This window comes from Peromyscus maniculatus, chromosome 5, assembly GCF_049852395.1.
Source record: "Peromyscus maniculatus bairdii isolate BWxNUB_F1_BW_parent chromosome 5, HU_Pman_BW_mat_3.1, whole genome shotgun sequence".
In the NCBI taxonomy this organism is placed as follows: Eukaryota; Metazoa; Chordata; class Mammalia; order Rodentia; family Cricetidae; genus Peromyscus; species Peromyscus maniculatus.
The window spans coordinates 129,913,983-129,941,310 of NC_134856.1; the positions used below are offsets into that span (position 1 = coordinate 129,913,983).

General features: G+C 41.6%; 1 protein-coding gene across 3 annotated transcripts in view; it reads right to left on the reverse strand.

Moving 5' to 3' along the window:
• Window positions 1–27,328, reverse strand: part of Ptpdc1 (protein tyrosine phosphatase domain containing 1) — a 67,598-nt gene that overhangs the window by 17,079 nt on the left and 23,191 nt on the right. For all 3 annotated transcript variants that reach the window (XM_006992295.4, XM_076573273.1, XM_076573274.1), the window contains exon 2: window positions 20,446–20,533. In XM_006992295.4, the coding sequence (XP_006992357.1) occupies window positions 20,446–20,527 (82 nt within the window). In that variant the 5' untranslated portion in view covers window positions 20,528–20,533. The remainder of the gene's footprint in view (window positions 1–20,445; window positions 20,534–27,328) is intronic.

A 27,328-nucleotide genomic window follows, 5' to 3' on the forward strand; every position in this document is an offset into this window, starting at 1 on the left:
TTGTTGTTTTTTTTCAACACTGCCTCTTACATACATTAAAAAACTTAAATTGTCTTGTGCCTTTCATAGCTGGTCTCATACTTTTCTTTGGAACAGGACAAAGAAAAAAGTTTGTTGTAATTAGCAGTATATGCTAGGATGCTACAACATTATTAAAGGATCATTCAATTTTTTCAGAACCAAGTACCTTCCTATATTTTCTTGATAGAACTACTAAAGAAACACTTGAATGGAACAAATAAAGACATTTTAGAGCTAAGAAGACAGTTTCATATTTTTACTTTCAGAGGTGAAAACTCAATTCTTGGTTCTATGCTGTTGGAAACAACTTAGCTGTGAGTAAAAGTAACTATGAGCAGCCATGCCTTTCCAAAGTTCAAAACTGTAATTCTTTGCCTCCCGTTGCTATGGGAGGAAAAAAAAAAAAACAGCTTCTAAGTCTCCACGGAGGCATTTGAATAAAATTCTCTAAAGTATCACATTTTTAAAGGAACTGGATGAGGGGGAGGTGGCAGTTTGAGAATAAAGGATATAAAGAAAACAGAAACTCAACAACTGCAAAGCTCTTATTGTCCGCCTCCTCCCTCGCTAATGTCAGGCTGTGCCCGCGCTTTCTCCCCTGCACTCTTGGCACAAATGGTATTTCAGTGGTGTGCGGATGGGAACATAACTACTGCTGTAGATTAGGCTGATCTACGCTGTTCAATTTCCACCCTCATATCCCTGGCATCACGCACTTTTGTGAAATAAGACGGAGACAGAGGAGTCTAATTTGACATTCCAATTGCTACTTTATCTGTAGTATCACACAGAAATGGAAAAGTTCCCCCCCACACACACACACCCCAATTCAGAAAGCAGCTACTCTGCCTGAAAGAACGACCTGAGAAAGATTCTAGCCCAGGCCCACTTGACGCTTAGAATGATACAGAGCAGTTTTACACGGGTTTACATGAGAAGAGAGCACAGAAGATACCGAAGAGAGCAAGAAGGGACCTAAAGGCAGGGGGCCCTAAGTGCTGTGTGCTTGCTACTCTGGTGACAGAGTCTGCGAAGACTTTTAACACCGCACAGCTGGCAGCACATGTGGAGTCTGAAAGAGACAAAGTATGGGAAGCTCCCTGTAGCCTGATAAAGACAGTGGCTGTGGATGGAGGACATGTCAAGGGGTGGACTATGGCACCAACGTGATGCTGGGAGTTCAGCTCAAGTGGCCAGCAGATCGCACCACTGGTTCCCACAGAGCCCATGCACAGGGGGTGTGAGAAACCCGCAAGCTCTGTGGCAGGCACAGATATTTAAGGCAACAGGGAGGAGGTGTCAGTCAGTGATTCCAGAAAACGGAAGGATGCACTGAAGGATGTCTACAGAGGGAACTCAAATGTGGCTCTGCTCTCAACTGTACTAAAATTCCAAAGAAACCTAATGTGGGGGACTTATTTGGACTAAGCTAAGGAAGGTTTAAGTATCACCTCAAAAATAACTTCTGCTATAAAATCCTAAGAACTGAGCTAACTTCAAACACAAAAACAGCACACAACTGAGCTGACTGAACATGTTAGCATAGTGACCCTGTGTCAGGCAGGGCCTAAGGAAGTGTAGCCTGGTGCAAACAAGGACTGGACAGGCAAATGTAGCCCCTCCCTCCACAGCCAACACAGCTCCAAGGATACATCCTGCATCCACCTGGCAGGCAAACTGGAACTGTGCCCACCTCTTCACGAAAGACAGGTACCCTAGCCTTTGCTTTATTGCTCATTTGAAGGGATCCTCAAAAACTACACCTTGGCTGAGTACCCAATTCACAGTCAATCTTCTTTCAAAAATAAACTCAGCATTAAAAAGGACTGGCTGGTCTTCCAGAGGACCCAGGTTCAATTTTCAGTACCTATATGGTAACTCACAATCCAGGGGATCTGATGACTTCTGGTCTCCATGGACACCTGGCATGCATGTGGTGCAAAGTCATACATGAAGGCAAAATACCCAAACACATAAAAACATTTAAGAAAGAATTTAAGTTTTATTTATATCAGAGGGCTTTACAACTGGCATACAACCTTTAGTCTCCAACACGCTAGCTTGGTTTCCTTCTCCAATGTGCTCATAGAGTTAAGGGTTTTCCAGGGTTATTTACTTAGAGGACTGTGTGTAGCCCTTACTGACCTAGAACTTGCTATGTAGACCAGGCTGAACTGAACTCACAGAGATCCCTTCTGAGTACTGGAATTAGGGGTGTGGACCACTACTCTGAGCCTTTTTTGTATTTACAGCTTCAGTGCACACACGTTTTCCTGCTTTTTCCAATCAAGACAGGGACATCTACCTTTAGTCTTAAATTTGAATCTAATAAAGCACAATGACTATGAAAACTCATTTTGCTAATACACCACAAAATTTATCTAATTCCTTAGTTGTCGGACATTCAGGGCATTATCAATGGTTTTTATTTTAAAAATAAGATACTAACCTTTTTTTAAGACCAAAATCTTTATTTTAATATTTTAGGGAAGATATGACTCACGAGTAAAATTAATGTTCAAATTGCAATTTTATTTAGTGGAGTCTTTACATGTTTAAAAATTAAGTATAAATAAACAGAAAGAGGGAACATGTTCAGCAACTCCACTCAGGATTCAGGGACCCTGTGAGGCTGGGTTGGAACCAGGATTTTATGTGTGTGTATAGGTGTGTATGTGTGTGTGTATACATATGTATATGTACATACACACATACAAATATAAATAAGCACAAATGTTGATACATGATAGGTACAGTTATCCACATATGAACATGCACTCACTCTTCAACTATGACAACCAAGAAGACCTTGTGGAAAATAACAGGATAGTAACAAACACATACAAGCAGACATTGGTTTTTAAGCTCAATTTTTCTAGCAATAAATACTACAGTTTCATGGCTGTAATCCTGATGAAATGGACATACTCAAATTGAGAGGATTTGGTAACATAACACAACTTGCTTATCTTCTTCAGAAGTACCTGAGGTCATCAGAGTCCAGGACAGTCTGGATTGTGTTCTGGTGTGAAACACGTGAAGTAAACGGGAGAGTAAATACTGTGTGTGACCCAGACTTGGCTCTTGGACTGTCAGCCACAATCTGCGAATCTCAAGGGAAGCTGACGAGCAGAAGAAAGGCCGTGATAGTTCAGTCTACTTTGCTGATGTGGGGAGTGTGGAGAATATCTTTGTGGGAGTAATAGAGAATCATGTCTGCAACTCACACCCAAACAGTTCAAGAAAAACATCTCTCTGTTGTACTTGCAAGTTTCAGATTGCTTCAAAATGAAAACAAATCCTCTAAAAGATATTCAATAATTAAAACCAAAGGGTCTCAGCAAATAAGAGAACTGTAGAGTTTACTTTAAAAGGGTCATCAGAGACCTCTGCAAGAACAATTGCCGTGGACACCAGCAACAGATGCCCGAGCTGACCTGAGACTGAACAAGCGACAGAAATGGCAGCTACAATCAGAGGGGTTTTTTTTTTGTTGTTGTTTTGTTTTTTAAAGATTTAGCTGTGACAGGAAGAGAAGGGCCTCAGATGAGTTATAGTGAGAGGTCTAGAAACAATCACATGTAGCAGGAATATGAGAAGTCCTGGCTTCAGATATTTGAAACCATTTCAAGTTTAAGGAATGTTTTTTGTTTTGTTTGGTGAGGATGAATTAGAATTGATACTTACTGAGAAACAGATCTGACCCGGCATCGGCAAACACTCTGAACCAATGGCTGAACAGCGGTGCTCTGTAGGAAGCGGGCCTGTCAGAGAGAGGAGACTGAAGCCGCAGTCAGCACCACCTGGATGTGCCCATGTGTGGCCCCGAGAACGTGAGCGGGTGGACCACTGTCTCCCCGGGACCTCTTATGGGTTTGTCTGACAGGAAACAGCCCTTGCTGAAATCCTGGACATAAGAAAATGACCAGCGCGATACCACTAAATTCAGGAACAAGACAAGGCTGTCCACTCTCCCCATATTTATTCAATATAGTACTAGAAGTTCTAGCTAGAGCAATAAGACAACAAAAGGAGATCAAAGGGATACAAATTGGCAAGGAAGAAGTCAAACTTTCACTATTTGCAGATGATATGATAGTATACATAAGTGACCCCAAAAACTCTACCAGGGAACTTCTACAGCTGATAAACTCCTTCAGTAAAGTGGCAGGATACAAGATCAACTCAAAAAAATCAGTAGCCCTCCTATACACAAATGATAAAAGGGCTGAGAAAGAAGTCAGAGAAACAGCACCCTTTACAATAGCCACAAATAATATAAAATACCTTGGGATAACACTAACTAAACAAGTGAAAGACCTTTTTGATAAGAACTTTAAATCTCTAAAGAAAGAAATTGAAGAAGATATCAGAAAATGGAAGGATCTCCCATGCTCATGGATAGGTAGGATTAACATAGTAAAAATGGCAATCTTACCAAAAGCAATCTACAGATTCAATGCAATCCCCATCAAAATCCCAACACAATCTTCACAGACTTGGAAAGAAAAATACTCAACTTTATATGGAAAAACAAAAGACCCAGGATAGCTAAAAGAATCCTATACGATAAAGCAACCCTTGGAGGCATCACCATCCCTGACCTCAAACTCTACTATAGAGCTATAGTAATAAAAACAGCTTGGTACTGGTATAAAAACCGACATACGGACCAATGGAATCGAATTGAAGACCCTGACATTAATCCATGCACATATGAACACCTGGTTTTTGACAAAGGAGCCAAAACTATACAATGGAACAAAGAAAGTATCTTCAACAAATGGTGCTGGCATAACTGGATGTCAATATGTAAAAGATTACAAATAGATCCATATCTGTCACCATGCACAAAACTCAAGTCCAAGTGGATCAAAGACCTAAACATAAATCCAGTTACACTAAACTTAATAGAAAAGAAGATAGGAAGCACTCTTGAACGCATTGGCACTGGAGACCATTTCCTAAATAAAACACCGACAGCACAGACCCTGAGCACAACCATTAATAAATGGGACCTCTCAAAACTGAGAAGCTTTTGCAGGGCAAAAGACACAGTCAATAAGACAAAAAGACAGCCAACATATTGGGAAAAGATCTTCACCAACCCCACATCTGACAGAGGATTGATCTCCACAATATATAAAGAACTCAAGAAACTAGACATCAAAGCACTGAACAGTCCAATTAAAAAATGGGCTAAAGAGCTAAACAGAGAATTCACAAAACAAGAACTACAAATGGCTGAAAGACATTTAAAGAAATGCTCAACATCCTTAATCATCAGAGAAATGCAAATCAAAACGACTCTGAGATACCACCTTACACCTGTTAGAATGGCTAAGATCAAAAACACCAATGACAACCAATGTTGGAGAGGATGTGGAGCAAAGGGAACACTCCTCCACTGTTGGTGGGAATGTAAACTTGTACAACCACTGTGGAAATCAGTATGGCGGTTTCTCAGAAAATTAGGAATCGAACTACCTCAAGACCCAGCCATCCCACTCTTGGGCATATACCCAAAGAATGCTGATACATACCATAAAGATACATGCTCAGCTATGTTCATAGCAGCACTATTTGTAATAGCCAGAACCTGGAAACAACCTAGATGCCCATCAACGGAAGAATGGATGAAAAAAATGTGGTACATATACACAATGGAGTACTACTCAGCAGAGAAAAACAATGAAAGCATTAAATTTGCAGGCAAATGGGTGGAACTAGAAAAAATCATCCTGAATGAGGTAACCCAAACCCAGAAAGACAGTTATGGTATGTACTCACTCATTGGTGGATTCTAGATATAAAATGAACAATCAGACCACAACCCATAGAACCATAGAGGCTATATATATAGCATGGAGGTCCCTAGGACGACTGTGGCATATAATAAATTTCAGTTTTACTCAATTATTGAAAAAAAAATAGCCAAATGAATGGAAACACATGAACTATGAACCAAAGGCTGAGGGGCTCCCAGCTGGATCAGGCCCTCTGAATAGGTGAGACAGTTGATTGGCTTGATCAATTTGTGAGGCATCTAGGCAGTGGGACCAAGTCCTGTGCTCATTCCATGAGTTGGCTGTTTGAAACCAGGAACTTATGCAGGGACACTTGGCTTAGTCTGGGAGGAAGGGACTGGACCTCCCTGGACTGAGTCTACCAAGTTGATCACAGTCCTTAGGGGAGGACTTGTCCTGGAGGAGGTGGGAATGGAGGGTGGGCTGGGGGTAAGGGGAGGGCGTGGGAGGGGGGAGAATAGGGGAACCCATGGCTGATATGTAGAACTGAATGGTATTGTAAAATAAAAAATATATATCACAAAAAAAAAAAAATGACCAGCTTGGAGTACTAGGCCTGGCCCCGGATGCTTGGGACTTGAACTACCTACAGGAACAAGTGAAGAAGAAAAGGCCCAGTACTCACTTGGTAGTGCTTAGTCAGCTTGTTGCTTTAATTGTGCTTATCAAGAGAATGTATACTTTTGCATTTTGTATAAAATATCTCATTTTACTCCTTATTACTCTCAAGTTTGGTTCTGCCTAGCTGCAAACAGGCAGTGGCTACAAGGCTCTTAGCTGAGACGCTGGCACACATTTCTCCACACTCTTATGCAGTGGCTGTGGTAGAAGCCCAGAGGCACAGGGTGGTCCTGTGGGTTACATCTGGCACTGTTTCCTGCTTTTTCTTGCAGCTGGTCTTCCTTTTCTTTTTGTTCTCTGAGACAGGGTTTCTCTGTGTAGTCTTGGCTGTCCTGGATCTCACTCTGTAGCCCAGGCTTGCCTTAAACTCACAAAGATCCGCCTGCCTCTGCCTCCTGAGTGCTGGGATTAAAGGCGTGCACCACCAACCACCCAGCACCAGTTTTTGAGGGTTTGCTCTGTAAAAACCTCTTCATCTGTTAAGCATCTGTAGAAAGCATGGCCTTTCAAAACATTACTCTTACCCTAAAATATTTCCATGTAGCTGGGCAGTGGTGGTCCACCCTTTTAATCCCAGTACTTGGGAGGCAGAGGCATGCAGATCTCTGAGTCTGAGGATAGCCTGGTCTGCAGAGAGTTCCAGGACAGCCAGGGCTACACAGAGAAACCCTGTCTCAAAAAAACCAAAAATAAATAAATAAAATAAAATCCATGTTATGTAAGACATGAGATGGGAACTGAATTAGCTTACTGATTCTGTTCCCTAAAAACGTGGTTTTTGGGTTAATGCTTGTATACAGCATAAAGACAGGCCCAACATCATTCCTTCACAGTGATAAGTCTGTGTTTCTTTTCTTTTTTACATTTTTAATGATTTATTTATTCATTTTATGTGCATTAGTGTTTTGGTGCATGTATATCTGTATGAAGGTGTCAGATTCCCTAGAACTGGAGTTACAGAGAGTTGTGAACTGTCATGTGGGGTGCTGGGAATTGAACCCGGGTCTTCTGGGAGAGCAGCCAGTGCTCTCAATACCGCTGAGCCACCTCTCCAGCCCCTAAGCCTGTGTTTTTGTTATCCTTTGTTGAAGACTGCCATTGTCCTGCTGAACAGTCTTGCTACACTTATTGAAAATTATTTGAGGACTGGGGAGTGACAGAGTATTTGCCTAACATACTTGAGGTCCTGAGTTTAATCCCCACCACAACCAAGTATAACAGACTGGGAGATGGCTCAGTTGGTAAAAGCACTTGCCACACTAAGCCTGACGGCCCGCACAAGTTGTCCTCTGACCTCCATGAATGAATACACAGACACAAATGAATGCCATAAATCTTTTTCAAGAAAAAGATAATCATTATGTGCAGAGATTCCTTCTGGGCTCTTCATTCGATTACACTATACAGTTGTCTTTATTTTGATTAATGTAGCTTTGCATAAAAGTTTTTAAATTAGGAAATAAATCCTTTTCATTATTTTTCAAGGTTATTTTGCCTGTTTGGAGGTCTTTGAGACTCTGCTTCAACTTTGGATGGATTCTTCTTCTCCATGCCTAGTGGGTTTTAATAGGGATTGTGCCGAACCTGTAGATCCTGTTCGACTGCACTGACATCTTAATACCACGGTCTCTGGTTCATGAACACACTCAGTCTTTGCACTGCATCTGGCTCCGTACTCATCTCTTCTGTTCCCAGTGCAGCATGCTGAGAGTATCAAGGCCCAAACTGCCCCCACTCTACTTCATTTGTAGTGGCGTCCTATCTCAGGAGAGCCATGAATATCAGACATAGGAAAGTATTAAAATAAGCAAATCAAAACTCAGAAGTGCAGATGTACAGAAATAACCGAATATATTTACTATGGAACTCAACAGCAGACATAAACCCAGAAATTAGAGAACTTGATGACAGAAATTATATACATGGAAGAACAAAGAGAAAAAGGAATTTAAAAAATGTGGTCAGCAACATATATGCAAAGAATGTACCAGGAGACTAGGGAAAATAGTAGAAGAGGAAAAAAGAAAAGAATGAAGAAATGATGGCTTCCAACACCCCAGGCATGATGAAGGGTGTGATAAACACACTGAAGGAGCTCAGCAGGCTCCCAGTGCTAAAACCCACGGCTCCACACCCAGACACGGCCTGTAAGACATCTTAAGATAAACATTCTACTCCTCACCTACAAGAAACCCCCTATAAACTAACATCTAACTTCTTACTAGGAACAATGGAGGCCTCAAATAGAGGGGCACATGTTCAAATTGCTAAAAATAAAACACTTAAAAATCTTACAAGATCATCTTTCAAAAATGAAGTGAAATACAGGCAATCTCAGATAAATATTAACAGAATTTGCTGTGTGGCAGGCCCATTTAGGAGGGTCTAGAAGTTCTTTGTGTTGAAAGCAGGTTACCCAAGCCGGTAATGAGAGGTTAGTGAGACAGAAACGACAAGTCACAGCACATAGTATAAATGTTTCTCTCTCTCTCTCTCTCTCTCTCTCTCTCTCTCTCTCTCTCTCTCTCTCTCTCTCTTTCTCTCTCTCTCTCTCTCCTTAGTTTAAAAGGACTATATAAAACAACATGCATGTAATTGCATTCACTGTTGGTCATAAAGCAGAGAAAGGTGACTTAGGTGACTAGCACAGAAGTGGGTAAGAACAGAAACAATACCCAAATGATGAAGTGACACGGAAACACAACACTTACACGGAAGAGAACGAGAGAGAGCAAAAAGAAAAGGTGGATATAGTAAACTAGAGTCCCAAAGAACTCTTACAACAGACACAACTCAACAACACAAGACCAACAGACCAACTTCAAAATGGACCAAGAATTTGAATAGGCATTTCCCCCAGGAAGAGAAAGAAGTAGCCAACATGTATTTGAAATGACATTCAACATCATTAGTCAGTAGGGAAATGCAAATCAAAAATGTTTATTTGGTGGCTATAATTCTTCAAAATGTTAGACACACAGTTACCACATGAACTCTTAATTCCACTCCAAGGTTTGTGCCCAGGAACAATTAAAAAAAATACACCCACAGAAAAATGTGTACACAAATATTTGTAACAACATTTACTCATAGCGCCAAAGAAGAAACAACCCAAGTGTCCTCAACCCAAATGGATTAATTAACTGCTATATCCATGTAATAGAATATTACTCAGTACTAAAGAGGATCAAATACTATTGTGCTTGAATGAGGTTGAAGATTGATAATAGTATTTTTTAAATGCAGATATAAAACAGCACCTACTGTTATTTTATTTATGCTAAATACAAAAATCTATTGGCAAATCTATAGGGATAGAAAGATTAGTGATTTCAGGGACCAGGGACAGTAGAATGGGAGTCAGCTTCTAGTTTCTACAAGATTTCTTTCTGGTCTGATGAATTGTTCTTTATGTCTACAATAACATCTAATGACTTCTTTAAAAGGGTGAAGGTTTGCCGGGCGGTGGTGGCACACGCCTTTAATCCCAGCACTCGGGAGGCAGAGCCAGGCGGATCTCTGTGAGTTCGAGGCCAGCCTGGGCTACCAAGTGAGCTCCAGGAAAGGCGCAAAGCTACACAGAGAAACCCTGTCTCGAAAAACCACAAAAAAAAAAAAAAAAAAAAAAAAAAGGGTGAAGGTTTGATATGCAAATTCTATACTAATAATTTTTAATAGCAAGTGATTTGAATGGGAATTTCTCCCAAACAGATACAGAAATGATCAACAAATAGATGAAAAGATGTATATCACTACCAGTCATTAGGAAAATGTTTATAGAAACTACAAGGAACTATCTCTTCACACCTTCCAGGATGGCTATAATTGAACAGTCATGATGAGCTCTAAGTGCTTATGATAATAGACAGACAGGGAGCTCCTTCCTGACTGCCAGTGGGAATATAAGATGGAACAACCTCTGTGGAAAACAGTCCGGCAGCTCCTTAAATGATGAAATAAAGTGGTCGTATGAACCAGCCCTTGACTCCTAGGTATAAATCCAAGTAAGTGAAGACAGTCTATTCACAGCTCTGTACAGTCAGTCAGCACTTACAACAGCCAAAACATGGTAACAACCCAAACATTCATCAACTGGTACATTTAAAATATGGTATTATCTATGCAACCAGAGATCCTAAGTACTGACATGGGCAGCCCAAAGAACTTGGAATATCATCAAGCCAAGTGAAATTAGTAAATCACTAGACCATATAGTGTATGATTCTGTTGAAAACAAAATGTCCAGGGAAGGGAAATGTGTAGAAACAGAAAGTTGACTGGTGGTTCTTAGGGTTGCTGTGGAGATGGGGGTAGTGACCACCATATTTTCTTTTACTCCAGTTTCAGAGGGGACAAACAGAAAGCTCTTCATCCCCCCAACATCCCAACCCTGAAGAAAAGGAGGTGGACTTGACCCAATCAGCTGTATCAGAAGGGCGAACAAGAGCAAATCTATCAGGGGTGCAGAGGATTCATCAGAGAATGACGAATGGTTTTCTGCACCTGTTTGAAGGAAGGATGTGGTACTTTGAGTTGTCTGCTGGGGTTGAAATGATAAGCTGGGTAGAGATGTTTTCCCATCCTTACCAAGCCCAAGTGGTCAATGCTGCAAATTCTCCTGCCAAGCAGTGTCTTAGGGGCCACGCTAACTTTGCAGCAGCAAGTCCCAGTGGGAGCAAGTCCCAATGGGAGCCTGATGTGCAGCTAGTTAATACGAGGTTTGCCACCCTCCCACATCATTTCTCAGCAGAGCCTCCATCCTCACCAGCATCAAGAAGACTGAAGAAAGCAGTGCAAATTACGGCTGGCCAGTATTCTCCGTTCCCCAAACGTTGGTCTAGTGAGGCCTAGTAGGGAGACGGACCTACACCTTCCCCTGGTAAAAACAGACTGAACAATGAAGCCTGAAACAGGGCTCGTTCACACTGCTGCCTCCAGTGTCAATGGAGCCCATCAGTGAGAAGCAGGGAGGTGTGATGTATGGTGGTCTGCATTCCCTTTCCCAACCCCTGGTGTTGGTGGGATGTAGTGGGGAGCTGAGCCCCCAGCTCTACATGGTATCCATTAGAACAGAAGAAGGTGGGAACGTGACCCACAGGGCACAGCAGGGAAAGAGGTTCAACCACAACTGCAGCAAAGCATGAGTCACCTCCCATCTACCCCGGAGGGCAGCGGGGCCCAGAGCACCATTTCATTTCTCACAGAGCTAATATTACACGATTCAAAGGCAACCTGACCACGCAAGGCACTGCTCCACTTCTCCCATGAAGGTGTCGACAGAGCAGTGGAAAGCTGCACTTCCACCCCACCCGCATGCCATGGGGCTGTATGGGGAGCAGTCTGCCAGTGGGAGGCTGAGCAGACACAGCTCACATGTATCTGGAGCTGACTGCCCAGAAGGAGACTGCTGATAAGTAAGACAAAACAAAAAGCAGGGTCCAAAAATCTGTCATAAATCATTTGTCACACCAAGAGTTAAGAAAATCACAACTTGAATGAGAAGAAATGATCAGCAGATATGAAACATTGAAAGTCTCAATAAGGACTATAATTATAATGTGCCTTGGCACTAATTTTTAAAAGAACTGGAAGCTTAGAATATTCTCTGAACAAAAAAAAAAAAAGAAGAAGAATTGAACTAGAAATCCTTAACAGAAAGATAACAGGAGAAAAAAAACTCTAAAGACTTTGAAATTAAGTATCAAAGGTATAAACTAATTTGTGGGTTAAAGAGAAAGTCTCAAAGGAAATTACATAACACAGAGAATTGAATCAAAATGAAAATGGAACATACTGAATGACATGGGACAGTAATAAAAGAAACTTACACCACTTTAAAGAAGAAAGATCTCAAATCAATCCAAGCTCCAAGCACAGTAACAAGAAAGGTCAGAGAAACAAGAACACAAACAGAAACCTGGAGCAAGCATTGGAAGCACAAGAATAAGGGCGGACATCAAAAGAACTCTAAACAGGAACAGTGGCAGCTTTCTACTGATTATGGAAAAACTAATTGATGTAACTGGTAAACTTCCCAAAAAAGCTGACACAAAGTCCAAAGATAAAAACACAAGAGGATGAGCTGTCACTCAATCAGGTGCTCATTCACATGCTGTGGGATGGTCTGTATGTCAAATTGCTCTGATTGGTCAATAAATAAAACAATGATTGGCCAGTGGCTAGGCAGGAAGTATAGGCGGGACTAACAGAGAGGAGAAAAGAAAGAACAGGAAGGCAGAAGGAGTCACTGCCAGCCACCGCCAGGACAAGCAGCACGTAAAAATGCCGGTAAGCCATGAGCCACGTGGCAAGGTATAGATTTATGGAAATGGATTAATTTAAGCTATAAGAACAGTTAGCAAGAAGCCTGCCACGGCCATACAGTTTGTAAGCAATATAAGTCTCTGTGTTTAGTTGGTTGGGTCTGAGCGCTGTGGGACTGGCGGGTGACAAAGATTTGTCCTGACTATGGGCAAGGCAGGAAAACTCTAGCTACATTCACATGTGCCCAACCTTCTGATATTGTGACACAATGGCATATATGAAATTCACAGTTCACACTCAGAACTGTGCAAGCAAGTTACAAACAACAACAACAACACATACACACACAGAAAACTTGATAAGTTTACAATGTTGTGTTAGTCCACATTCTTAGCTATTCTTGGCTATATTTCACCTGAGTCATGGGCTGGACACACCTGAAAGGATGATATGGATCTAATAAGAACAACCTCATGCTCATAAATTTGACAACTTAGAAGAAATACACAACTTCTTAAAGACTGCAAACTACCAAGACTTAACATGAGAAGACCCAGATACTCCTACAGAAATAAAGAAACCTAGTTCATAAATAAGAAAGTCCTGTAAAAGAAATCTCTAGGCTTACATGACTACTGGAGAATGCTGGCAAATATTTAAAGAAGAGAGAGTAGCAATCTCACATAAAATACCTTCTAGGTATAAGTGGGGGGACATATACCAACCCTCTTTTATAAAGCTAAAGTTTTTATACCAACCCTCTTTTATAAAGCTAGAGTTTTTCTGAAACAAAGATAGTACAAAGAAGATAAAATATTTTTTAAAACTGTATTTAATGCCTCTTTTGAATTTAGGTAAAAAAATTCAATAAAATATTAGCAAACAAAATCCAGCAATACATCATAATAGCATTACTTACCATCACTTAATAGGACTTATTCCAAGTATCTAAGGCTGTTTAGACAATCAAAAATCAAGATAGGGCTAGGGAGAGAATTTAGTCAATGAAGTGCTTTGCTGTGCAAGCATGAGAACTTAGTGGGATCCCAGTACCCACATAAAAATCTAGGCATAGTGGTTGTAATCCCAGAGCTGAGGAAGGGGAAATGGGCAGAGCCTAATCCACTGGACAAGTGCCAAGACCCTGTCTCAAAAGCAGGCAAACAAACAATATCTAAAACAGATGACAGCTAAGGAAAGACACACAAGCATGACTTCTGAGCACCACATATACCTACTCACACAACACCCCCAACATAATTTACCATATTCACTAGCTAGAGAAAAAATTACATGGTTCTATCAGTTGACACATGAACAGTACTTGGCAAAATCCAACACCTATACCTGATGCTAACAGAAAAACAAAAAGCCCATCAAGCAGGAGACCATATGCTCTCCCAAAGAGCAATAAGAGGTCATGGTATCTGTTTTCTATTCTGCTGCTTTTGTGCTTGGGAGTTCTAGGCGTGAATGATAAACATAAAAACACATACAAGCGTACAGATTGGGGAGGAAGAATTCAACTGTCCTTATCTCTGGACAACATCAGCATTTATACAGAAAACCACAAGGGATCTCAAAACTTCTCAGAATTGGTGTGTTCAATCAAGGTTGTAGGATAAGGACAGGACAATATACAAAAATTCACTGCATTTCTGCAAACAAACAGAATAATATGAGAAAATGGTAACTAAAGGTACACCACCAGTCCAAACACTCCAAACAGATCACTCAAGTACAAACTTCTAAAAAAAAATGTATGGATCTATAGGTTGAAAGATTTGAAATTCTGATAAAAATCAAGATTAAATAAATGAAGAGACAATATGATTATGGGTTGAGTAAAGATGGGCAAGCTCTTTAATTTCATTTATATAATTTAATTCTTAACAAACTTCCAGCAGGTTTTTTTTGTTGACATATACAAGCTTATTTAAAATTTATTGGGAAAGTCACAGATCATAGCTACAATAATATTTAAAAAGGAAACGAAGTGCAAAGAGTCACTCTACAGTGATCACAACATGATGGCATTGCTTGGGGGTTAGACGGAAGATCAATTGAGACAGAAAAGAGAAACCACACACACACACACACACACACACACACACACACACACACACACACACACACCCCTCAGGACAATGGGACAGATGAGTTCTTAAGACTTAACTCCAGGAAAATTCAGAGAAGGGAAACTGAACTTCATGAGGACTAAGAGCTGCTGTCGTCACAGAACGCAAGCACATGGCCAGCACGGTATAAGGGCCAAGTGGAGATGCCATGTTTTGAACTCTTGGTCTGCAGCCAATGGCCATATTTTGGGAGGTTGTGAAATGTTGGGAGGTTTGCCCAGCTGGAGGAAGTAGGTCCGTAGGATGTGCCTCTGTAATGCTGGGTTCCTATTCTGCCCTTCCTTTCTCTGCTTTCTGATGCAGTTAAGAAAAGAACAGCTCTCTTCTGCCACACATTCCCACCATGCGATGTCTGTCCAAAGACCTGGGACCAAGCAACCGCGGACTGAATCCTCTGAAACTGTCAATTAAAACGAACCCTTCCTCCCTTAAGTTGTTTTAACTTAACAATTGAATTAGAAAGTGGATAAAAGACATCACAGACTTAAGCAAAGGAGGATAAACACATGACAGAGAAGCACATAAACAAATGACAGTTACAATCATTAGCCAAGATGGATTAGCCTCCCTCAGTTCTTTACCAGGTCAAAGCTAAATGCAATCTGAATAGAGAACTACAAATACAGAGGGGCTGGAGCTTAGTTCAGTGGCAGAGCGCTCACACAGCATGCACAAGGCCTGCATTTGTTCCCCAGCACCACTAAAACAAAACACCACAAAGAAGTGTCTCTCCACCCACTAGAACAGCTCAATAATGACAACACCTAAAACCGATGAAGACACAGAGACCTTGAACACTAGACACTGATGAAAAGGAAGTAAAATGGGGCAGCCAAGATAACTCAGTGAGGAAAGGCGGTCACTGCCATGACTACTGACAACCTGAGTACCATCCTGGGACCACATAACCGCAGCAAGAACTGACTTCAGCACGGTGTCCTCTGATCTCTACATGAGTTCAGCGCGCGCGCACACACAGAGAAGGGGGCAGCATTAAATAAAAGATATTAAAATGGGTATGTATATTGTGTGTGTGTGTGTGTGTATGTGTGTGTGTGGGTGTGGGTGTTTCTATATTCTTTAACTTTGGCTAAGGTGGCTTGGGAACCTTGCCATGGCAACTGCAGTGGGCGTACCCAGTTTTTTTGGGGGGGAAGATTTATTTTATTTTAAATTGTGTGTGTGAGTGCATGAACGCACATACACACATTAGTGCAAGTGCCTACAGAGGGCGTAAGAGGGCATCAGATCCCTTTGACCTGGAGTTACAGGTCATTATGAACCTATTGATGTGGCTGCTGGAACTCAATTCACATCCTTTGGAAGAGCAGCAAGTGCTTTTAACTGCTGAGCCATCTCTCCCACTTCAGATTTAGGTTTTTAAAAGGGCCATTCCCCACTAAAATGAACTAAGACTTCTTGGAAAAAGATCTGCTTTCAAAGCTAGGACAAAAATGGATGAAAACGAGCTAGAAGATCTTTGTGTCTTAGGAATGGTGGAGACACAGCAAAAAGTTTGACAGGGCTCTGAATGGCTGAAATAGAAAAGCTGGAACATCAAGACAAATAGGAAGACCAGATTCCATTGAACAAAATACGAATCCACACTGAAATAACTGAGCCAACAAAGAAGAGAAAATTGTTCCTTACAGTATAATGCCACTTAACAGTTTCTATCACGTAACGACTCAGGAAGAAACATCAATAGGTGCTATAACACTACAGAGTCAAAGGTGATATGGAACAGGATGTTACACAGCTTCAAAGCATCTTTCTATGAGATATTAATTATGAATGGAGAAAGAATAATTTATACTGGATAAATCTTGGCAGATACCAGCTTACTGATATGATCAAACTTAACATTACCAGTGATAAAGCAAAATGACATCTTGGGTCATCTGAGGGCCACTTCTGTGAGGCTTCCAACAAAACTGCATAACCTCAGAGGTACCATTAGTAGAGAGCAGACAGTCCAGAACTGAACACATGCTACACTATAATTCAGCCATGATAGTAAACAAACTAAGGTCATAAGAAAAGGTCTAAGGTCATTGAAAGAGATTTAAAAATCATAACAAGGCCAGGACATTATGGTGAATGCCTGTAATCAAGCACTTGAGAGATCAAGGCAGGAGGATCAACATGAGTTCAAGCCAGGCTTAAGAAACAGTTTGAGACCAGCCAGGACTACATGGGAAGACCTCGTCTCAAAAAAAAGACCCTTTTGCTATTAAAGGATATTATAGGAACAGCTGACAAAATTTGAATGGCACCTGCAGGCAAACAGAAGACTGTGACTGTGTGACTGTGTGACTGTGTGACGTGTGTGTGTGTGTGTGTGTGTGTGTGTGTGTGTGTGTGTGTGTGTGTGTGCGTGCGCGCGCGCTTACCATTTAGGCTAAGCTAGGCTTAGGCTAGGCCGGCCAGCCAGACCCCAGGAACCCCATCTCTCCTCTCTGGTGCTGGAACTACAACTGTGAATCACTATATCTGGCTTCTTTTTTCTATCCTGGGAGCTGGAGATTGAACTGAGGTCCTCACACCTGCACAGCAAATGCTTTATCACAGAGCCGTCCCCTCAGCCTCTTCGTGGATGCTTTTCATCCAACTTCTAAGTCTCATACAGTTTTTTTTTTTTTTTTCAAAGCATCACAAAAAAGAAGAGCATGGAAATCTAATGGAGGAATATTGCATTACTCTGTAATATTCTAGTCAACTAAAAAATAATTCTGATTTGCCTCTATAGTCATAAGAATACCTAATAGACATAATAGGCAAGATTGTGGCAAACTCTATGAAGCCAAAACCCCAATTTTTTTAACCAATAAACTATTAATAAAAAAATGACATAAGTGAAATTCAAGATTAAAATAGATTTAATATACATAACAAAAAGTGACAACATATTGACACCTTTTGGATCCTGATATAAATGATACATAAATACATTTATATGGGACACAGCTATGAGACAATGAGAAATTTGAACACTATTTAGCCAGTGGATGATGCTGTGAATTAGTATTTTCGTTATGGCAGACAGGTAGGTAATGACTGAATAAAGTGACATCTACTGTGAGTACAGGGAAGTGAGCAGAGGCAGTGAGTGACAGGGGCTGAAGCTGGTGGCTGTGTGCACTTAAGGGGTGCAAAGACCTTTGTTTCACTCCTTGTACTTTGGTGAGCTCTGAAATTCTCCCTAACGAAAGGATATTTCTTGTTTCTAAGTAGTAGAACCAAGATTTAAATCCAGGTTTGTCTCATTATAAAGCTAGTTTTCGATGAATTTTCTACTTTGTCCTCTAAAAGTTAAGTATTTTACTTATGTACCTGGACATTAAACTTTCCTATGATTCATTAGCCAACATTCAAAAAATTATTCTCCACCCCAAAATATAATAAAATATAACTGACTACCTTTAATGAGATATAATTTTTAGAAATTAGATATTAAGTAAATTTTCCAGATTTTTTCTAGTTAAAAATTAGCTGTACTTAGAGAAAAATAGTAATAAATTATTCAATTAAAAATTCAAAAAATCAGCTTCTCTGGTATATCACAATGGTCTCCTTCGCTGGGCATCTGGGAGTGTGCAGCGGGTTTTGGGTGTCCCCGAAACCTGGGGTGACTGGATTCAGCAGGTGGAGCCTAGCTGTCCCCTGTGTAGCGTTTACCCTATCTCAAAGCTGACAGGACCCCTCCAGAAAAACCCCACTAGAAAAACACCCTGATGAAGGGAGGAGGGGGGAGGCTTTGCTGTCTGGGGTGATACTGAGGGGATACTCTACAAGGGAGCACAGGGTAGACACTCACTGCATTTGCTTTCTTAGCACTTCTCTCTAAGGCCAAGGAAATCAGCGGTAAGAACCGGCACCTAAAGTGCCCACAAACGGCAGTTACCAGTACTAGTTCCTCTAAAGCCAGACACGTCGGACAGATAGAGGATCGACAAGGTGGGATTCAGCCACTGAGAAACACTCTTTCTCTTGATGTGAGAGAGGGCCCTCCTAGAGTGGACAGATTCCAGTAAGAACACAATGAACTGAGAGCTGATTGTTCCCGGCATCACTGAACGCAACAGTTGCAGTGGGCGCCTCCTCCTTTACTTTCCTATCATCTCATCCACACAGCCAGAGGAAATCTGTTATTCAACAACAATAAACTGAACGTGTACAGTTAGAAAATCCTATAAGTTACTACCAAGAAAATGATCAACATTTCTTATGGCTATCACTTGTGATGGCAACAAGGCCCACATTACAGTTGGGATCTTCCTTCTCTCTCTCTCTCTCTCTCTCTCTCTCTCTCTCTCTCTCTCTCTCTCTCTCTCTCTCTCTCTCTCTCTCTCTCTCCCTCCCTCCCTCCCTCCCTCCCTCCCTCCCTCCCTCCCTCCCTCCCTCCCTCCCTCCCTCCCCCGAGATGGGGTTTCTCTGTGTAGTGTGTAGCTTTGGTGCCTTCTCTGGAACTCACTCTGTAGCCCAGGTTGGCCTCGAACTCACAGAGATCCGCCTGCCTCTGCCTCCCGCAGATTGGGATTAAAGGCGTGCGCCACCACCAGCCAGCTTATGGTTGGAATCTTAAATGCCCCTCACGGGCCCCTATGCTCAAAGCTTGGTCATCAGTCCATGGTGCTACTGAAGGGCAGTGGAACCTTGAAGAGGTGGGTTCTAGTGGAAGTCAGTCACCGTGAGCATGCCCTTAAGAGAAACACCGGGACTCTGACCTTTCCTGTCTTTCCAGGCCAGTGAGCAGTTTCCTTGTCATATATTTCTGTCATGGTGTTTGGAATGGGCCAGCTGGTCATGGACTGAAACTTTCAAAGCCATGAGCCAAATAACCATTTTCTCTTTTGGATTAATTCAAATTTTATTAATGTTCTGTTTACTTATGTTGGGTAGGTACAGAAACAAGGCGCTCAAAGGACAATTTGCAGGAGTTGGTTCTGGGGTCAAATTCAGGTACCCGGAACTGGTGGCAAGTGCCTTTATCCACTGAGTCATCATCTCACTGGACCCTAAATCAATTTTTTTCCTAGGTATTTTGCCACAGCAATGGAAAACTGCTTAACACAACCAACAAAGCCAGAGTAGACTCATGTCATCCATTTCCTAGATCAGAACTGCAAAAGGATGAGAGGCAGGTACAGCTACAGGAGTGTAAATTATGGCATGCTTTCTTGTCTGGGTGTCATAGAAAAATCCATACAAAAACTCTGGCAGAGCAGGGCCTGCGTCCTCTTGAATATGCTTTGACAGTACCTCTTGCATGTAACTGAAGGAAAAGGAAATAAACGGCTGGCTCACACGTAGGCGTCTGATGGTAGGAACAAATGTGTAAACTCAGTTTAAGATAATAATGGAGGAGACAAACACTGCTTCCAACATCTCTATTTCAAAAGGCCAAGAGCATTTCTCGGGGTTTTGTAATGGAATTCTACCAGGCCAAACGGTGAGACAGAGAGAAAGGATGTAAACAGCACCTGCACCTGGGCTGCTGAAGTGCAGACTAGAGCTTTTTCTTTCAGATACCTTCCACAATTACTTTTGCTATGAGTTTCCACAGACACAAAGTACACTAAAGAGATGATTACCATCCATATTTGCAGCATATCCACTGTCATTCGCCAAAGTGGAATATGGTTTTTCATTCTGCGGCAAGACTCCTGCAGCCATAGTTGTCTGTTGGAAAATTGAAAAAAGAGATTATTACTGAGCTAATCATGTTAGACATCTGCTGCCCAATATGGCAGTCATTAACTACATGGTCCTTTCTTCTTTCCCTTCTCTGTGTGACTGAACTCAGTATTCTACTACTGAGCTGCATCCCCAGATTACTATTTTAAAACTTAGGACAAAGAAGGGTAAACTAAAGTTGGGTATGGTGGCGTACGCCTTTAATCCCAGCACTGGGGAGGTAGAGGCAGGTAGAGCTCTCTGAGTTCAAGGCCAGCCTGAGTTCTAAGGTTCTGTGAGTTCCAGGACAGCCAGGACTATGTGGAGAGACCCTGTCTCAAGAAAAAAGATAGTGTAAACTATCTCACTAATACCTTTTTATAACCGAGGTTGTCCTTTGACCTCTACATGTGCCCTAACATGCACACATCTGTACTCTCGCGTACCCACAGCACACACATCATACACAGATACAAAAAATAAATAAATAAATAAAGGCAAATCAGATGCTAGTACTGTACAGAAATTCTTGCATTTTAGTTACAATTATTATAATGTTAAACTGTTGAAACCTTTTCTTTGTCACATTTAACTTAATGCTTTATGTTCTGAATTTATACTGAAAATTCACACAAAAATGAAGATGCAATACTGCCTATATCTGATTTCTGTGCCCTATTTTTCTACTCACAATCATGTACTTGAGTACATTTTGACTCCTTGGGAAGAAAAAAATACTCTAGCAAGAAGAGGGTATTTTTGTTTTTTAGAATGCAGTATTTCCCATCATAGTGGCTTTTAAAGCACAGTCCCCCTTCTCCACATGTTCAGTGTACTAGCTACACATCTCTGGTTGTCATCATTGTTACATGTGTGGCTAGGACAGCACACAGACTTGTGTCCTCAAAAGGGCCAACCACACAAGGGAGGCAGACAGGAGGATCTCAAATCTGAGGCTACAAAGTGAGGCACCGTCTCAAAACCAGAAAACACAACTCCAACCAACCAACCAACCAACCAGCCAACCAGCCAACCAAAACTCTTGGCTGGACTGTAGCACTAAGATCTGAGCTCTGGCAGCACACATCTCTGTCGATACAGGGTACTGACTGGGGACACAGCTTGGTGCTAGTGCTCTTGCTCAGCATGCTGGAGGCTGGCTTCAATCCCTCTCATTGCAAAAAGGCTCCACCAAAACAAAACAAACAGTAAAGAAGAATTGAAAGTCTGATGCTTTCATTACTGTCTAATAACTCGAGTTACACCTTCAATTCTCACAAGTCTGAAATATGTAATAAAAAGTCCATTTGAGAAACAGACTGAGACTTTCAATACCTGACAACAAAATCAGCTCTCCTTGCATCTGCTCAGCCTACAGCACGCTGCTATGCAGAACCCGTTCTCACTGCGGCTGTCAATCTGCCCTGATCTGGGAATATGGTTGCCTCAGTTTCTCCGCTTTAGAAATCAAAGCTTTCCTCTTTGCCCACGTACCTGCAGCCCCTCCCTCGTTTCCCCTTTTGGGCCCCATCTCATCCACCTTTCTCAAGGAAATCCTGGTTACCTTTCCAGCAGGTCTTGACTTATTAAAGGAGTTCATTGGATTCCTTAGAAATTTTCTTTGAAATGTTTGCAGGGGCTGCTCCCTGGCCTTGACTTTGGGCTGGTTTAGATGCACTGCCAAGGCTAACCTTCCTATGGATTTGCCCCAGGTGTCCAGAGTCCTTCCCACTCTAGCTGACAGAGAACTACTTGGGACAAGTTCCCTGACTTCTTGCATTTTCCTGGTCTCAAATGGGTTGTACAGATCAGTACTCACCAGACTCTGCAGTTCAGCAAAGCTCTGAGGATGTTCTCTGGTGGGTCTTCCTCCCCTCTCTCAGAGACCTTACCTATGCAAATCCTAGCTACTTTGGTTCCACTGAGTTCAGCCCTCTGTGCATCTCTGGGAAGGCCTGGTCCCTCTCTAAGCCCAAGTCAGGAAGGCAGCTGGTGCAACCTTAAAGTCACCGTGCTTACATCTTTAAGAGACTGAAGCCATGGCTGCCTGCTTTCCAATCATTTTTTATAAGGTTGTCTAAAATTTGAGTTAAGTTAAGATGATACATTTGCCTTATTTATGTGTTAGGAGTAGAAATCTCTCCACTTATCTCTGAAACAATGTCTACTGTATGCTTCTTTGCATAGAAACACAGTAGTTATACATAATTGCTGATAAAAAAAGTCAAGATTTAAATATATTATAAAGTCAAAGTTCTGTGTTTAAATCTTAATTATCCAACTACCATTTATATGAACTGGTTTAAGCTTTGATTTCTCTTGCAAAATGAGGATTATATATGTACTTTCATAGGTTGTAAGGAAGAGAAAGATTGTGTGTATGTGCATGTGTAAACATGTCTAAAGCAATGCCTGACACAGAGTAAATGCTTGTTATTTTACTTGCAAATCAATACTGTAATTTTTGTCCATTCCCTTCCTAGGTTATAGTCACTTCATTTTGCTCCTACCTTAAAGTTTGTAAGAGATTCTCTGCATTACCTGTCTAATTGTCCTGCTCATAGTCAGTAACAGCTGAGCTTCCAAGAAGTCTTAAGAAAACATTAGCTCCATTCACAACTAATTTATTCATATGCCTAGCTACAGAACAAGGAGAGTTTCAGTTTTAATCCTGACATTTCACTCTGTGATCGCACATTATGTAACTCCACTTCCTGACTCAATGACAAGTGTTTTGCTCACTCTATCCTACAGCAGTTCTTTTATCCCTAAAAGCCTCCCCCATGACTCAAATGTTTGGAATTAGTCACACATTTCACTAATTAGTGCCTACTACTTAAAACTTGAGTACAGTGGTGAACTATTACTCATGCGGCTAAGGAGAACAGTCAGGAAGTAATGTTCTACTTCCTAATGAATTCACTTCCTAGAGACTAGGCTGTGAGCTACTGAAGAACCTCAGCTCTCTCTTCTATTTTCTGGATGCATTGGTGTTTTGCGGATTCCTTAGTAAGAATTTGTGAGGTGCTTTGCTGAGCAAAGGCTCTAAGCTTTCCCTGATGTTCCCAGCTCAAGCACTACACTTTGGAAATGTATCACGGTCACCTGGGTACCTGTGGAAGGACAGATCCCTTCTTGTGCCCATTTCCAAAGTCTTTGAGTTCTGGAGCAGCACAACACTCATGTATTACCAATTTACACTCTTGGTCATTCTGATGTGTGAGGTCTTGTGTCCACTCTTATGGGCAACAGTGTCAGTATGGTAAGATTCCAGACAATAACCACAGAAGCTCAAGAATGGGAATGAATTTATCCGAGCCATGTAAACATTATGGTGCTCAAATGGAAGCATATTTTATGCCCATTCATAACATGATAATAACCAAATGATATTAGCTCACTCCATGTCAGAAACGATACCGATTCCTTTATGTATTTTTATCTCATATAATCCTTATCACACCCTATTACATGAGATATCACAGTTACTCTCCTTTTAATAGGCTTTTATTTTTTACATTTATTTAGTGTGTATGCACAGCACACACATGGAGGTCAGAGGACAACTTTGTAGTGTTGGTTCTCTCCTTCTATCATGTGGATCCCAGGGATTAAACTTAGGTTGTCAAGCTTAGTAGCAAGTGCTTTTGCCCATGAACCATCTTGCCACCATCTGGACTTAATTATTTTTAGATTTATTTATTTTAAAGTTTATGTAATGTGTTTGTGCCTTAGTATATATGCACCACATGTATGCAGGGGCCCATAGAGGACAGGTGAGGGTGTTGGATCCTCTGGAACTATAGCTGTGGGCAATTGTGAACTGTCACGTGGGAGCTGGGAACTAAAACCTGGTCCTCTGCAAGAGCCATCTCTCCAGACCTGACAATGTTTTTAGAGCAGTTTCAGGCATACAGAAAAATAATTAAAGTAAGAAATTTTCCCATCTGCCCCCGGGCCCTTTTCTACTTCCCAATACAGCATCTCATATGACCGACATTAATCTACAGAGTAGGACAGTTGTGACTACAACTAGTGAGCCTAAACTGACACATCACTATCACCCAAAGTCCCTAGCTCACGCTAAGCTTCTCTTTTGCTGTTGTGCATTCTATAAGGTTTAAAAATCCACCCTTATAATACTCTACAGGGTAGTTTACGCTTTTAAAAATCCTCATATGCTCTTCCTATTCAACCGTCCCTTTCCCAGGTTCCAGCAACCACTAAATTTCCTACTACTCTCCAGTTTTGCCTTTTCCAAAATGCTAGGCTCACACACAGTGGGAAGCCTCTGCAATAGACTCCAGCACTTATAAATGTGCACTTAAGGTTCCTCCCTGCTTTTCATGGTCTGAAGACTCATTTATTTTGGTCATGGAGTAATGTATTAGTTACCTTTCCAGTGCCTTGATAACACACCATGACTAAGGCAATGTATGTAAGAGTCTGGTTTATGGTTTCAGGGGGATAAGAGTTGATGATGGCAGAGCCTAGACATAGCAGCAGACGCAGGAAGCTGAGGTTCACACCTTGGGCGGCAGCAAGACACAGAGAGAACATGCAAGAGTGTGAGTCTTTAAACTCCGGAGACCTGCCTCCAGCGACATACTTTCTCCAGGGAGGCCAAACCTCCTAAACCTACCAGCCGGGGACCTAGTATTCAAACATCGGAGCCTATGGGGGATGTTCCCACTCAAACCACCACAGTCCACTCCCTGTTCCACCCCCAAGGTTCCTGGCCATGCACCTTGAACTCCTGACCCTCAATCTCTGCCTCCCAAGTACTAGGATCACAAGTACATGCTACCATGCCTAGCATGTCACTCTACTTCCAAAAACCCTCCACATAACCCACCTTAAAATTTAAATCATCCTCACTTATTAATAGGCTCATGATGAAGATATTCTAGAATACTATAGCATTTACTTATAGAAAAGACATTTTCTGAGGAGGGTCTGCTTTGCCAGCATCTGCACTTCTAGAACCCAGCATACAGTAAGGACTCGGGATTAGAGGAGTGAACAAAAGAACATGCAGTAATGGTACCCGCTACCACCACTAAATTAAGAATCTCCATTTTCCATAAAGTAGGAGCTGGAATCATGTCTCACTTGTCTCAGCAGCACCAAGAGCAGAGCTGTGTGACAGAACAATGAAAATGTAGGGAACAGCATCATAATCTTCTCCGATGTTTTCCTGAACATAGTTAGGTCTCTAATTTCTGGTAAATCTTTCATCTGACAAATTTGTGGTTTTTTTCTAATTCCTTAAGGGATTGAATCTGTTTTCTTCTCAGCCCCAGCCCATATTTCCTCCCTGTTAAGATCCTTCCCCAAAAGCCAATTACATATTTTACTCACATCTCCTTATCCTGTAGGGCTGAGTAAAGGTTTACCTAGGTCTATGTAGGCTCAGACACTATTAAAGCAGCCTTCTATAGTCCTCAGGGGCAGGACTGAAGGCCTTCTTAAAAATATAATCTATCTGGCAGTTTAGTATTAACTTCACTGGCTTCTGTGATCTCACACTTTAACTACACCTTAGGGAAGACTGCAAGGCTCCCAGGAGGCGGCAAGTCACACACCACGGAAAACAACGCTTCAGGACACTCCTATTTCATCATTTAGAGAAAGATGCTGCTGGAGTCATAGTCTTCTGAAAACACTTCATGACAAAACAAATGAGGTGCACTGGTAGCCTAGCTACAGCTGTTCCTTATCCCTACCTTTCCCTGCTAGTAACTACGCCTGGCAAGTTACCCTCCAGGTCTGACCCAATCTCAGATGAAGGCACAGACACTTCATCAAGATGGACAGTTCCCACTTCAACACCCATCAGAATGATCTGGTGGGCTGGGGATTATGGCTCAGGAGTAGCATATGTCTTACACAACCGTCAGTATCACAAATAAAAAAGAAACTAGTTAAATGGTATAAAAACCCAGTTTGCCTGCCTCCACCCTCATTTCAGACTCAGAACATCACGAGGCTGAGAATCTTACTTGTAACTGGCCCCCATGTGATGCTCGCACACTCAGAACCACTCTACTAGGTAAGCAGTCTACACAGACCTAACAGCAGGTGTTTAAGAGTGTGTCATGGAGGACTGCTTTCTGAATTTCTTGAGCTGTCAACATTAAACATCTTTTTACAGTTTCTGAGCCAATCCTCATAATATCATGGAATATACTGAGAAGCCCCATATCCTCAATTAAATCAGGAAACTGGATATATTCCTGGGTGAGACTTGGGTATTAATGTTCTTACCAAGTTTCTATCTTAAACCAAATTTCCTGAAATTAGGAAATTGCTATCAGGCTGATGTCAGTAAAACCAGGCTGCTCAAAACATGGGCTACTTTTTGGCTAAGTACCAGATACTGTGGTGATATTTTATTTGTACTGAAATGTTATTTTAATTTTATGTTAATAAATAAAGTTGCCCTGGGGTCAGAGCTATTAGAGCCATAGTGAGAGCGTGGTGGTTAGAAGAGCTAGGTAGATTTCTGTGTGTTCAGGGATACAGCCAGTATTGGAGACATACGCCTTTAAGACCTGGAGGGCGGTACTTACAGGCAGTGATGAGGCAGTCATGTGGTTGGGTTTACAACCAATGAGAAGGCAGAACAGAAAGATTATTTAAACAGGGACACAGGAAGTACCTCCCTCTCTCGGGGAAGCTAGGAGCACTGCAGGAGGTAAGATTTTATCTCTGAGCTCTGACCTCTCGGCTTTTCTCTTTTACCTTGGCTCTGTGTTTCTTATTTTAATAAGACCATTGGTTACATCTACATCTGGCGCC